This window comes from Eschrichtius robustus, chromosome 15 (genome assembly GCF_028021215.1).
Source record: "Eschrichtius robustus isolate mEscRob2 chromosome 15, mEscRob2.pri, whole genome shotgun sequence".
In the NCBI taxonomy this organism is placed as follows: Eukaryota; Metazoa; Chordata; class Mammalia; order Artiodactyla; family Eschrichtiidae; genus Eschrichtius; species Eschrichtius robustus.
In genome coordinates this window covers 21,031,590-21,046,024 of record NC_090838.1, presented here as the reverse complement: position 1 = coordinate 21,046,024, position 14,435 = coordinate 21,031,590, and the positions used below count along the sequence as shown (strand labels likewise).

General features: G+C 54.1%; 1 protein-coding gene across 1 annotated transcript in view; it reads right to left on the bottom strand.

The window, feature by feature from the left end:
- KCNK3 (potassium two pore domain channel subfamily K member 3) overlaps positions 1 to 7,298 on the bottom strand; it is a 35,401-nt gene extending 28,103 nt beyond the window's left edge. The window contains exon 1 of the mRNA XM_068564668.1: positions 6,977 to 7,298. Coding sequence (XP_068420769.1) covers positions 6,977 to 7,259 — 283 coding nt within the window. The 5' untranslated portion in view covers positions 7,260 to 7,298. The remainder of the gene's footprint in view (positions 1 to 6,976) is intronic.
- Positions 7,299 to 14,435: the final 7,137 nt, after the last annotated feature.

The following is a 14,435-nucleotide window of genomic DNA, read 5'->3' as shown; positions in this document are numbered from 1 at the left end:
TTCTCTAGTTCCCCCTGGGGAACACTCCTCTGTACAAATGGGGAGACTGAAGCCCACCAGGGTAGTGCCTGTGCCTCTCATGAGTAGGGGGAAAGCAGAGAGAGAGAGAGAGAGAGAGAGAGAGAGAGAGAGAGAGAGAGAGAGAGAGACAATGATTTGTCTAAGGGGAGAGAAAGAACCCAGTTTCTAGTTCCCAGGCCAGGCTCCTGCCTTATATTCCCTGCATCCATACACTCCCTTCACAAAGGCGTCCCTGTGTGTCACTGGAAGAGGCAGGAGTGGGAAGCAGGGTGGTAAGGAGCTGGCTTTGGTGAAGGGGGAGCGTGGGAAGTCGGCCCCAGCGTGGTAGGGATCCCAGGGGGCCACAGAACCAGGAGGACCAAAGCTGTCAGCTCCAGGTAGTAGCTGAAGCCAGCTCTGGAAATGGGAAAGTGAAGGCGTGACTGCAGCAGTAGGGGCTCAGGGTGGCTCCAGGTGAGGGGCAGGTCTCCGGGAGCCACCTGGGAGCTGCCTGAGCATGGGCAGTTTCTGGACAACGGGGAAGTGTGGACAGACTGGGAGGAGGCCGCATCAGCTGCGCCGGTGACTGCTTTACGACAGGCATTTGTCACGTGCTGAGGACCAGAGCCTAACAGAGGGGTCAGGAGGGGGCCCCAGGCAAGCAGCACAGGCCGGCTGGCAGTCTGCTTTCTTCTCTATGAGCCTGGGGGTGGGGTGGTGAACAACACGGAAGGAGGCATCAGTAAACAGGGTTCCCTTCTTCTCCAATCAGAATTTTAGTTTCCACACTGTAAAATGAGAGAGGTGGAGCTAACTGATTTCTCTTTGGGCTAAACGCTCTACCCATAGTCCTGAGGATGTGATATCCTGAAGCTGAGGTCACAGCTGAGTGCCCTGCATGACGCTGATACCCATCCTCCATTGTTTGTGACATTCATATGAGAGGGACAGCAGAGCCTCCGTGGGGAGCGGGGGGCTGCACGACTCCATGAGAAGATACTTCCTACAGCCCTGGGTGTAAGCCCTGTTACTGTCATTTTATATTTGTAGGGTCCTGGGCCAATTTCTGAACCTCTCTGAGCTTTCCTTTCCTTGACCATAACAGGCTGATAATGCCTGCCCTCCCAGGGTAGTTGTGGGAATGCAGGCGGTGAGAAGTGCCTGGGACAGAGCCTGACGTGTTATAGACACGGCAGTTCCCTGCATCCAAGGCAGGGGTGGGGTGGGAGGGAGGGAGTGCCCATCCTGGGTCTCTGCTGAGGTTTGCCTAAACTCATCATGATCTCAGTCAGAGCTGGGTCTCTTCCCTTGCTGCTGGCTGACAGCAGGGAAATCGTTTTTACATTTTTTTTTATTACAAAATCAACTCACAGATTTACCGTTTGTGCTGCCAGCTGAAAGCTGTTTATAGTGGTGATTTGCACTACATTCATCTGTGCTTGTTTATGTTTTCTTTGAAAATACTTATTGTGTTTGTCCTGTCCCCACTGTGGCCAGGCATGTGTCTTCTATTTCTGTCCTATTCTGGCCCCCACCCCCTCCATGTCTCTAGCCCCCAGTCATGACGTGTGGGAACTGGACGTGCAGGCAGGAGGCATGGCAGCCAGAAGGACCTCTGATCAAATACGTCCACTTCGTGGATGAAGAAACTGGTGGTCATAGAGGGCCAGAGGCTAAGCTAAGGGGAACTGGAACTTTTGCCTTCTTGCTCCAATCCAGGACGGGTTCTCCTGCCACTGTGCGCCTCACTCTCCCTCACTGGTTTGCTGCAGGGTCTGCCGGCTCAGAGGAGGGAGCGCTGCCCCTGAGCTTGGATGTCAGGCAGACTCTAGGCATGAGTGAGGATCTGGGAAGCCTGGGATGGGGGAGTGAGATTAGGAGGATAAAGGGAAGGGTGTGGCAGCCTCTGGTCCCCAATCCCACTGTCCCCACCTGTTAGGAAGGAGCAGAGGTGCTGTGGTCATAGTAATCCTTGGGAAACAGAGCAGTTCCCTTCTGTAGGGAAAGTGATAATACATGAGAAATAATAACACTTAAAATTGTAGATACCGTTTATTAAGTACATACTCTGTACCAGGCACTTCTTTTACATTATCCCATTTAATCCTAGGAGGCAGATATTATTCTCCCATATAGTAAATGACAAAGCAAGTTCAGAGAGACTAAGTAACTTGTCCAAAGTGACACAACTAGTAGCAGGCGGTGGAGGTGGCGAGCGGAGAGGGGGGTTGAGTGAGGAAGCCAGGCACTCGGGCTTCTAAGCCAGCACCCGTGTTCGTACGCCGCCCTCAGGAAAGGCTGTGCAGTTGAAGCAGAGGGGTGGTCTGTGGGCAGCGAGGAAGGAAATACTGACTGAGAGTGGACAGTGGGACTGTTTCAGGCTGGACTGCCGACCCATCCCCCGGGAAGTCAAGAGAGTACTGGGAACAGCCGAGTGATAAGCGGACGGAGGCCCTGGTGCTAAGAGCAGAGTGGGGGTCGTGAGGAAAACAGGCTGGGGTGATGGAGAGATCTTTAGTCTAGGCACCCAAAGGGCTGTACCTGCGACTTGCTGTGTGAATTTGGGCAAGTCACTCACCTCTCTGGATATTTGGATGACTGCTACTGTCTCCTTTCACTCTTTTATTTGAGGACTCTGGGATTTTGGCGGGTGGCAGGTCACTTCTATACTTTCCTCCTTCTTGGAAAGATGTAAGAAGTACAGGTTCCCTCATGAGCTACCTGCTTGAATTCACAATCTAAGGATTCCCAGGCCATGTGGTGGGCGATGGGAGCCTGTGCTCTGCTGGAAGCTGGGGAGAAAGCAGAACAGAAGGTTTTCTGTCCCAGCTCCATCAGCTTAATCAATCACCTGGCCTCTTGTTGCCTTAGAGCCACAAGGAATCCAGGGACCTGCGGTGGGAGAACGGGCACCTGTGAGCCCATGGCAGTCTCCGGGAGGGCCTGGTGCTGGGCACAGCTGTGGCACGTGGTCTAGGTTGGTCAGGGGCCAGGGTGCAGGGGAGCAGAGGCTGGCTGTAGCGTGCTGGAGCCAGAGGCCCTCTCTTTCTGGGGAGGGTTTTGCCAGAGGAAGAGACAAGCCTTGGCTACTTGGCGTCCCCAAAGTACAAGGGTCTGGGCTGGGTTCTTGAAGTAGAGAAAGAATTGGTAAAAAATACAGGGCATGGGACTCAAAGAGGCTCCACTGAATCTATACTTTCAAGTCACAAGGCCATGGTGAGTCCTCTACAGTCAGAGCCTTAGGCTCCACCGCTGAAAAATGGGGATAATAATGCCCATCTTGAAGGGTTGGGGAGAGAACTGAATGGGAATATAAATGAAGTGTCTTGTATACAGCCTGCCAAAGAGTAGTTAATAAATGGTGGCTGCTATTAGTATTGTTGCCGTTGCTGCTGTTAATAATAATAATAAATAAAGAAGCAGTCTGCACAAGTGCAAGGAGCGGGGGCCTGCGAGTCAGGTTTGACTACCCTATTCCCATCACCTCTTTGGTTCCTTCTCGGTAAGAGGAGGGGGTGGCATCAGCTGATCTCAAGGTCCCTTCCTGCTCTGACAGCCTCCAGGCTATGAATAGATGTGGCTGGGGCCCCGGAGGAGCCTAATGACTCAACAGCTAGAGAGGTTACGCTTTCCCAAAAAAGAGTTTCCGTTTGCATTTGATGAACTTAGGGCCCAACAAAGGAAGGGTTTCCTGTCTGGGAGACTAGGGACGAGGGAGCTGGAGGAATCCTCGCAGTTAGTGGAGACTGTGACTAACCAGGTGAATGACTAACTCAGACCCTGCTGACCCTCAACCAGTCAGGGCTGCCCATGAGCGCCCTGCAAGCTGGCATGATTGAGCACGTCTTGGCCATGCCAATCCTGGCTGGCTTTGGGCTTCACAGCATATGGAGGCAGAGGAAGCAGCCAAGAAACCAGCAGGGGAAGGAACACTGGGCTTAGAGTCAGAAGTCCCTGCTTCTTGCTCTAACTAACTCCACTGCTCACCAGCTGCGTGACTTTGAGGGAGTCCCTTCCCCTTCCTGAGCCTCCATGCCTTCATCTGTGCAAGGGAGCTAACAGTACCTGCCCTGGCAACTTCCCTGAGCTATGAAGGCTGAGACTCAAGAAATGAGATGAAAGTGCATTGTGATCACGAAGGCACTGAATGAATGGGAAATTTTGTCATTATTCTATCCCAAAGGGATTCCCAGTCTCTCAGGAGACCCGTCTGGGTCCCCAAAGGGGTCAGGTGGACACAGACTGCTGCCTTTGGGTTTTGGGTCAAGATCAGTCTAATATAGGGCCCTCTCCAACCATCTGATCACAGCCCAGAGAGGTTTTTCTTAGATCTGAGCCCATATGGACAGCTCCCAGCCAGGTGTCATAGCCAGAGTGACAGGTGACAAAAAGCCAGTGATGGTTGGGTGGGGCAGAGTGGGCAGTGCCAGTCTAGGGCCTCCTCAGAGCTAGGGTAGCTCTTTGATGCTCTCTTTCCTCTTGCCAAGCTCCTTATAAATAAAAAAAATCATCAGAATCACACTCTGTCTGCCTCTACCCCCAGCTTTTAGCATCTCTCTTGGTGAGGACTACAGGCAGTTTGGGAAACGGCAGGGATGGAGGGGAAGGATGATGCCGTCTCATTTCTGCACACCTTAAACTCATCAGTAGCACTCTCTGAGTGTTCCTGTGTATTGCTGGGTACTGTGCCGGCACTGGGAGCACAGAGATGGCAACCACAGGGCCCTGCCCCCATGGAGGTTAATTACACCCCCCTTGGTTAAAGAGACAGAATACACCCCCTGAAATGTAAATAGCTGTGCAAAACAGCCTACACTGTGTCACTCAGGTGGTCTTGACAGTAAGTCCTGCAGTCATCCAGAGCCAGTGGCCTGGGATGGTCTGGAAGACTTCAAGGAGGAGATGGGATTTGAACCAGACCTGGAAGGTTAGCTTGGACAAGATAAATAGAAGACAGAGAAAAAGGCATGCCAGATAGGCACACTTCAGGGGTTCTCAAGGGACAGTTGGGCTGCAGTGGAGAGATCATGTCAGTAAGAAGTGAGAAATTAAGTTGGACATAGAGATTGCAGCCAGGTATGAGGTCCTGAAAATTTGGGATGAGGAGCATGGATTTATGGATTACATGGGCAGCAGGGGCGCATTGAGGGCTTCTGAGAAGGGTATTGGTATGGTCAGAGCTGTGCTTTGGGGAGATTCTTTCTGGCAGCATTATCCGCGGGAGCTTGCCCTGAGGGGGAATGAGGCTGGAGGCAAGGAGGTCAGTTGGGTGGTTACTGTGGAGCTGGGCACCAGGATACTGGGAAAGATGGGGGCACACACCAAGGGTGTGATGTGTGGGGAGAGAGAGAGGGAAGGTCTAAGGATCTGCAGTGCTCCTGAAACCCTGGCAGGCGGCAGGGAGGTGGGAGAGGGGAGGAGACGCGGACAAAACCCAGTCTGGGCCTTCCCAGGAAAGCAGGCCCCTCTTTGGGCAGACCTGAGTCTGACCATCCTGCACTAAACTCACAGCATCAGCAGGACCCAGAGGTGCCCCCACCTGGGCCACATCCACTCCTGGGGTCCTTTTCATCATCTTCCAGAAACCACATAGCATAGCTCCCTGTGGTCTCCAGAGAGCAGCGGAATCTCGGGACAATCCTGCAGTGGACAAACTGCAGGGACGGCGTCCAGTACTGCCTTTTACCCCTCTCGGCTCCTGTTGACTCCCAGGAAAACACTGCCATCTTGTCATGGGCTATGCCAAATGGCAATGAGCCCGTGGGAGCTCAGCCAAGGCTAGGAGGAGGACCAGGGAGAGGAGAAGGAATGGGAAAGATGGAGGAAACAGCTCCTGGAGGCATCCTAGTGAGCTTTGGGGGAAGGTGGGCTGGGAGCACATCAGGACTGGGAGGAGCCCTCGAGATCATTTCAGCCAACCCTTCATTGTCTGGAGGTGAACTTGAGACTCGGGCACAGGAAGGGACTTGCCCAAGGTCATACAGCGGGACAAGTAATGGAGCTGGGCTGGAATTATAGTCTTGGAAGTGGGTAAGGTGTTTATTCCTGTTTGAACACCTGAATAGCACATCAAGGGCCTCACTGGAGATTCTTTCTGGGATATCCACTTGTGCGCTTTGTGTGTGTGCCTGTGTATGTCCTGTGTGAGCTTGCGTGTGTACCTGTGTGTGCACCTGTGCCTGTACTGTGAGAGAGTCTGGGTGTGTGTGGCCTCCTACACTGAGGTCTGCCCTGGCTGGAAGAAGAGAACTGGGGCCATTCCTGTGAGGTGACTGTTTTCCTGGGACAGCAGTAAAGAAGGCAGACAGGGCTGGATCTGGCTTCCAGCACCAGCTCTGCTGCCCTAAGAAAATTAAAGGCACTGGCTGGCAGAGCCTAAACTCCTGGAGCTGGGCACACACGTGCACGCAGACACGCACACACACACACCCCCCCCCCCCAAGAAGTACTCATAGCCACACTTATGGAGTGTTCCAGGCACCCAGAGTGGCCCCGTGTGCCTCAGAGTGCCAAGTACCTGCATCCACACGTCTCCCTGAAGCCCCAGTCGGTGTAGACACGCTGGGGTCCGGGAGCCGATCTGCAAGGACACGGAGGAGTCGAGCGTTCCCCACCACTTACACTCGGCGCCCTGCTCCAGGGCCTGGCGTGGCCACACCCCTCCTCCCCAGCCGCCGCCCGTCGTTCCTGCCCCTCTCACACACTTCAGAGTCCCCTGGGGCCCTCTCACAGCCTGGCAGGGACAAGTTAGGGCTGGCCCTGCTGGAGAGTCAAGTCCGGAGCCAGGATTCGACGCCTCCCCAGAGCCCTGTCCCTACGGAGCAGACACGTCAGGCTGAACTCGGGTTTCTGGGAGCGCGGGGTTCGGCGCCTAGACCCTCTCCGGGGGAACCCCCCAGCTCCAGCCGGCTCCGGACTACCCCAGAACCCGGCGCCCAGCCCCCGGGTCCCCGCCCCCCGCCCGGCGAGTAGTTACCGATGGTGGTGATGACGGTGATGGCGAAGTAGAAGGAGCCGGCGAAGCGCCACTGCACGCCGGCCTTGTGCGGCTTGAGGCGCAGCACGACGCGCTCGAGCTCCTCGTAGCCGCCCTGGCTGAGGTTGTAGCGCGCCCGCAGCTCCTGCTGCCGCAGCTCCAGCCGCTGCCGCTCGATCATCTCTGGCTCCGACTCGAGCGCGTCGAAGACCGCGGCGCCCACCAGCAGGTAGGTGAATGTGCACACGATGAGCGCCAGCGTGCGCACGTTCTGCCGCTTCATCGTCCCGCCCGGGCCGCCGCCGGCTCCCCGGCGCCCCCGGCCCGTGCCCCGGCTCCGGCCGCCGCTGCTGCTGCCCCGGAGGCGGCCTGGGGCATGGCTGCGCTCGCCGCTCCCCGCGCCGGGCACCCACTCCGCGCCCCGGGGCCGCAGCCGCCAACGCCGCCGCCGCCGCCGCCGCCGCCGCCGCCGCCGCCGCGGAGCTGTCCCTTCAGCACCACCCACCGCCCTCCTCCGCCCGGCCCCGCTCCCGCCCCCCGTCCCCCGCCCGCAGGCCGCCTCCTCCCGCCAGCCCTCCCGCCCAGCCAAATAAGGACTGGGGAGACGCGCCGAGGGAGGGAGGAGGGGGGGCTGCCGGAGGGGGAGGGGAGGGGGAGCGACGGGAGAGCAGCGGAGAGACCGGGCAGGACAGAGAGCGAGAGAGAGGGAGAGACCCAGAGAAAGATAAGTAGGCAGAGAAACGCATATAACTACAGAGGAAGAGAGAGAGAAAAAGAGTCAGAAGGGGGTGTGACAGACAAGGAGATAAAACCAGAGGTAGACTCATAGACACAGAAAAAAGAAGAGGCAGGCAGCAAAATACAGAGCGAGAGAGGCACAGAGCGAAAGATGGAAACAGAAAGAGCCGCAGGCGAGAGACAGAGAGACCTGGATAGCTGGAGATAAACCGACGACACAGAAAAAGAAAAGCAAGGAAGGGGAAAGGAACTGGGCCAATCAAGCCTCTACGCCGCCCCCCACCCCCAACCCTCATCCCTCCACCAAAATCACAACAGGCTATAGCTGGACGGGACCTCTGGCCTTGCTGTCCTGCCCTTTACTATGTGGATGAGGAAACTGAAGCACAGAGAGGTCCAGTGCCGTGCAAGGGCACACAGTGAGTTAGTGTCAGCACTTGGACTCAGCCAAGCTTTCCCTCCTCCCAGGCCATAGGCCCTCCCCTGTGCCAGGCTGCTGGCTGTCTCAGAAATAGGAGGGCACAGCTGTGGACCGGGCACACATGGGCCAACACCCAAGGGAAAGCCCTGCTCTCGTGAAATGTGTCCCTTCCTAGGTCAGCACAGCTCCTGGAACTGGCTGAGGAGGCACAAGCTGGTAGCCTAGGCCACTAGCACCCAGTCCTAGGGTCTCCTGCTCTGCTTTCCAGGGGCCTTCGAGGACAGGCCTGACATCTATGGCCCCTGTCCTGCACCAGCTGGCCAGGCTTGGCTTGCGCTGGGCTGCCAGGGATAGTACTGGACACCACCACGGGGCATCCCAACAGAACTGGGATCTAACTGAAATAGGGTGGATGGGGGAGGGGCCCAGCTCAGGAGCCTCGCTGACAAACTGGAGGAGCCAGCAGACCTCCTACGCCTCAGTTTCTTCATTTGTCAACATGGTGCAGTGGTGGCGAGGACGGCAGGCTGTGGGACTTCAGAGTCTTGCTTCCTTATCTCCTCGATGAGGTGACACGGCAGATGATCCCACAGGCCCTGCTTAGCTCCAAACAACTCCAGACTTGGATAGGCTGAGTGAGCAGAATGACTGGAATGCAAATTCCACTGCCAAGGAGGGTCAAAGAGTCCTTCACAGGACCCTGGCATGGGCCACGAGGAGAGACATGGGAGAGGCCCCAAGACCTCTGAGGGTGGGCTCGGGAGGCAGCCAGCCAGAAGCAGGAGCACCATCTGCCCACATCCTGGGCTGACCTGTCACTGCCAGTCACTACACTGCTTCTCCCAGGAGTGCCCCCAACTCATCCCTTTCTTCCACCGTTCATTCAACAAGTATGTTTCAAGCATCTGCCTTGTATCAGGCGAGGCACGTTACATTCATTACCTCTAGTCTTTACCACGATCCTGAAAGGAAGGGATGGTTATGTCCATTTTACAGATGTAGAAACTGAGGCTAAAGGAGGTGCAGAGAATCCCCCAAGGGCATTCTGCTGGGAAGAGACTTCCATCTGCCTTCCAAGCCCGTCCTCTTCTCCATAATGACTCCTCGAGCCTTCATTTATTTTCACTGTAAATGGGATAGCTAATCACACTAGCTCTTGAACAGATTGTTGTAAGGGCTCAAAGGGGATGACATACATGTAAATCAGACAATATGAGGTTCTATAACAACTTCTTCTCCCCTAAGACTCAGGTCTTTGACCAGAGCCTGCTGGGAAGGCCTTGATTGGTGGCACTTTGTCCCCTCCCCCTCCCCTCAAAGGTCTTTGGGTTGTGTCAGATTCTTTGATCTGCCACAAACTTTTGGTCCTGCCCCTTTGGCCAGGAACTCAGCCTATTGCAGGCTTTCCCTCTTGGCATCCTGTGGCTCTTTGGAAGAAAAGCACTGCCTTTCCTGGCTTCCCAGGGGTGCAGGCTCAAGTTAGGTTCTGTGTTCCTGGCCACAATCACCCCAGAAGCCAGTCTAGGGGAGCAAGTGGCTCACTAGCCTGGTTTTCAGTGTGAAAGGCTATGTATGTGTCCAAGGTCTGTTCACCTCTGGCTACCAGGCCAGACTGCTGTGCAGATGAAAGGTGATATTATGAGTGAAAGAGCTTTGGAAAAGGGAAAAAGCTCTCTTTAGGGGCAGGGCATTTATTATTAATAATGATGATGTGTGTTCTTACAGCACTTCAGAACTGGAAAGACCTTTAGAGATCATCTAGCCCAACCTTCTCACATTACAGATGAGGAAACTGAGGCCCAAAGAGTAAGAAGGTGTTGCCCAAGGTCACAAAGCGAGTGGGAAGTCCAGGACTCACGTGCCATGGCAGGGGTCTTTCCTATTATCTCCCATTATGTCTGAGATCAGGACACCCACCAGCAGGGGAGCACAGTGCCCTTGGAGCCCAGGAGGGCAGCCTGGGTCTCCTCCTCCTGCCCCTCCTCCTTCCCTTCTTTTAAGGAGGGGGGACCAGTGGGTGTAATTGCACGGGTGCCAGTCAAGTTTTCTGAGTAATCCCCAGGACCTACAGGCAGGAATCGCATTGGCCAGTCCTCGACCTGGGTGGGATGGTGCCAAAGGCCTGGAAGCCTATCCTGCTCCCTTCTGTCCAGGACTTCCAGGACCTGCCTGTACCTCACCCCCGCCATGGGGATGTCCCACCCTCTGCCCAAGGCCAAGTGTCAGAAAGCACCTCTGTCAATCCTGTCTGTTATAAACGGTAAAAACTGCTCAGCTGTGGCTTCTCCAAATTCTTGTATTTTTTTAAATCCATTGGTGACTCCAGGGGAGGAAGCTTTGGGCCAGTAAGAGAGAGATTTTTTTACATCCTTCAAATCATTATACTCGTCAGCCTTCTGTGTGAGGATTTTCTGAAATCCTCTCTGGTATAGAGAACACAGGGTGGAGAGTTGGGAGGCCTGGGCTGGGGTCCTGGCTCTGCCACCTGCTTGCTGTGGGCCAGTCACTCCTCCCGGGGCCTCGGTTTGCACAGCCATAAATGGAGGGGTTTGGATCAGGGCATGTCTGTTCCCTTCATTTATAACATCCCATGACCTTCCGGCCTGCTTCTGCTTCCCTAGTTCTTCCAAGAATCAGGTGAAAAGAGAGTATAGTCACTGCTTTTAAGACTTTAGTTTGTGAGGAAAAGGACACAGTCAGAGTTAGGATAAATGGTACAGAATTTAATTTTCATTAGTTGCTGCATATTATTATGTACTAAGCATCATACACATACGATTTTACAGGTTTTTTTTTATTGGAGTATAGTTGATTTACGATGTTGTATTAGTTTCAGGTGTACAGCAAAGTGAATCAGTTATACATTTACATATATCCACTCTTTTTTACATTTTTTTCCCATATAGGCCGTTACAGAGTATTGAGTAGAGTTCCCTGTGCTTATTTTCCAGTTTTATATTCCACTCCATTCCTCTCTAAGCTCTAGACACATCCAAGTACTTTTGTGCTTCACTCCTGGCTCACATGGCTCCCATCAGCTGGGATGCTGGTACCTCCTCAACCTCTCCATTTTCTATCTATCGAACTCCTATTCAGGCTTCAAGACCCAACTCAAAGGCCACACCCTCAATGAAGCATTCCCCAGTTGCCTCCAATCAGAATCACTGGCTCCTTTGGGCTTGCACAGCACCCTGTCTAAGCTTCAACTCAGTAGACATTCCCCCTGCCTCGTTGACTCTTTAATATTTGTCTTCCTCCCCGGCTCATTATCTTCTCCGGGCAGAGACCCTTCTTACTCATGGTACACCTCCCGCAGTGGGAGCACCGTGCTTTGCACATCAGAGTCGCCCCACATGTTTCCTTGGGTACTCAGTACACAGTGAAGACCTTAAAGCATCCTCACCTGCTGGGATAGAGACCAGCAGTGTCAGTGAGGCCAGGGACCCAGATAGCAGAGCCTGTGGGCAGAAAAACCTGGGCAATCTTTTTCTGTGACACTTTGCAGATACTTCAAAGGCTGGAGCAAGCCCTGCCTCATTTAGAAGAAGAGGATAAAGATAAATTTGAGAGCCTGGAGGCCTGAGAAAGTCAGTGGGGAGAGCACTGAACTGGGAGCCCAGGTCCAGGAGCTTGGTCCCAGTGCTGTTGCCAACTACCAACTAGCTGGTGGACTCGAGGAGTCACTTTGTCTTTCTGTGCCTCGGTTTCCTTTTCTATAGCATGAAAGGGTTGACTATCTTGAAAAGTCTCTTCTCACTCTGACATTCCGTGATGTTAATGACAGGCCTAGCCCTGTGATTAGCAATGCTCATTCTACAACAGCCAAGAATGTGGTCTGACAGATGAGGGGCACAGAGACCTCTCTGTCCCTCATTTTCTAGCCCCCCTTTATTGGCCAGTTTGGCTGGAAGATGGGGGCAGGAGGTGGTGAGGTAGGGGGAGAAAGGGCTGACCCCTAGTCAGACAAGCTGGGGTTCAAATCCTGATTCTATCAATTACTAGTTGGACCGGAGCCTGCCGTGAAATTCTGGTCCATCCTGACTGGACGAGGCCATAAGCTCCTGGAGGGCAGGGATAGGGCCTTAGTCATCTCCGTGCTCCACAGCGCTTGGTACAGCACCTGGCGTAGAAGGCGCTCTGGAAACACTCCTCCGTTCGTTCCAGTAGCCCTGGCTGAGCTAGGTGGTTTGGCAGGGCCTGGAGCCCCTGGTTTGCTGTAGGAAGGAGTGTCCAGGGCCTTCTCAACATCAAGCCAGGGGAAGGCCTGAGAAGGGGGAGGGGCCCCGTGGGCCCAGGAGCTGCAGCAGAGAGTGAAGTGGCTGACACAGAGAGTTGCCCCAGGGATCCTGGCCTCCGAGGGCAGGTTGATTGGATTCAGGGCACTTAGGGTATGACTGAGGTGTTTCTTGGTGTGCCTCTGTAGGGAGAGGCATGGAGGATTAGTCTGGATTTACAGAGCATAACCAGTCCAGTGCAGCCGGCTTGCGTTTGTCAAGAGACACTATTTGTTTAACATCTCAAGCCCAAACCAAACACAAAAGGCAGCTGTTCACAAAGGAGAGGCTCTGGGAGCTGTTGGGGGAAGAGCATTACCCCTGGAGGTGGACACCTGGCTCTGTTCTCAGTCCTGCCCCGATGGGCTGGGTGACAAGCTCAGAACACAGACTCGGGTGTCCTGCTAGTGAGAGTGAGAACCAACCGGTCTTCATGGAGTTGCCATGGGGAACGGGCTTGCTCCCTTCGTTAGCAGAAAGCCTTAGTCCAAAGTCTGCACCTACCACATTGGACGGATCCCTTCCCATAGAGACGATCGCCTTGGTGGCCTCCCTCTCTGACTCTGAATACTGCGTGGACATGAGCATCCTTGTGTGTGTCCTTAAGGACCTGCAGGGAATTTCCACTGGGACGCATACCCAGAGGTGTCACAGCGCTTATGCCCACTGCATGGCACTAAACGCCGCCGGGCTGTCCTCCGCGTGGCTGTCTTGGTCTTCACTCTCCCTGGCAGTGCATGGGTTGGTCTGCTTGCTCCTCACTGACACTGGTATGATCCACTTTTCTATTTTTGCCGCTTGTATGTTTCACTATTTTCTACTAATTTCCCCCTTTCGCTCCCTTTCCCCTCCCCTACATTACTGGGGTCTTAGGCAGGCCAGCAGGTGATGACAAAGCGAGATCTGGGAGAAAACCAGCCGCTGTTCTCCAGCCTGGTGTGTGTGTGTGTGTGTGTGTGTGTGTGTGTGTGTGTGTGTGTGTGTGTGTGTGTGTGTGTGTGTGTGTGTGTGTGTGTGTGTGTGTGTGTGTGTCTAAAGGAGGCTGTGAGCCTGAGACTTTCAGTTTCAGGCCTGATCTCCTTTTTTTCCCCCCTCTCTATCCGCCAACCCTTGTCAGTTTCCCCTCCACTCACATTCTCCTCTGTGTTTGGCCAAGCTCACAGAATAATTAAAACTAGAGGAAACCTTACACCAGACAGTGCCGGTGAGGAAGCTGAGGCTTGGCAAGGGGAGTCCGCATCTCCAGGCCTCATGGCTTGCTGGGCCAGAGCTGGGACTTGAGCCCAGCTATCCTGACCTCTGGGGCAAGGTAAGTGCCCTAGACTTTCCCCCTTCACATCACTAGAATTAAGTCCCTTAAGCCTGTCCTCAGTAGAGATTCTGGAGCCGCCATGACCTGTATTCTCTGACAAACGTGTTGCTACTAAGGAAAAAAAATGAGCCTGGAGATCTAGTCAACAGCCTCACAAATCTTGAAATCCTTCTTTGCAGGTTTATGGCTTCTGAGAAGCAAGCAGAGGCAGCCAGTTCTCAGCAACAAACACAATAATTATAATAGCACTTGCAATGATTAATCAGCCAGTGAGTATTGAGTGGCGCCTGTGAGCATGCATGGCAGCGTGTGTGTGTGTGTGTGTGTGTGTGTGTGTCCATCCGGGTGGGGGAGAGGGCAAGGGGGGTGACTTTATTCCCAGTGAGCAGGTTTTAGGTGTCCTTCCCTCAGTTGAGGGGCTGGGTCACAACTGTGGCACTCCTTGGGTAGAGTTGTGATCTGGCTAGAGCTGCAGCTGTTTCTGCCGGGAGAGGAGTCCTATTTCCTGTCGTCCTGGATGTTGGGGTCCTGACCATATACTGGGAGAGAGGAACTGATGAACAGAAGCAAGTTCTAGGCCTGTCAACCAGATTAACGTGGGACTTCACCAGCATGATGTACATGGCAAAACCAAGGAACTTGGCATATCAGCCTGGAAAAAAGATGCAGAGGACATGTGAGCTGTCACACGGAGGAGGGATTAGCTTTGTTCTG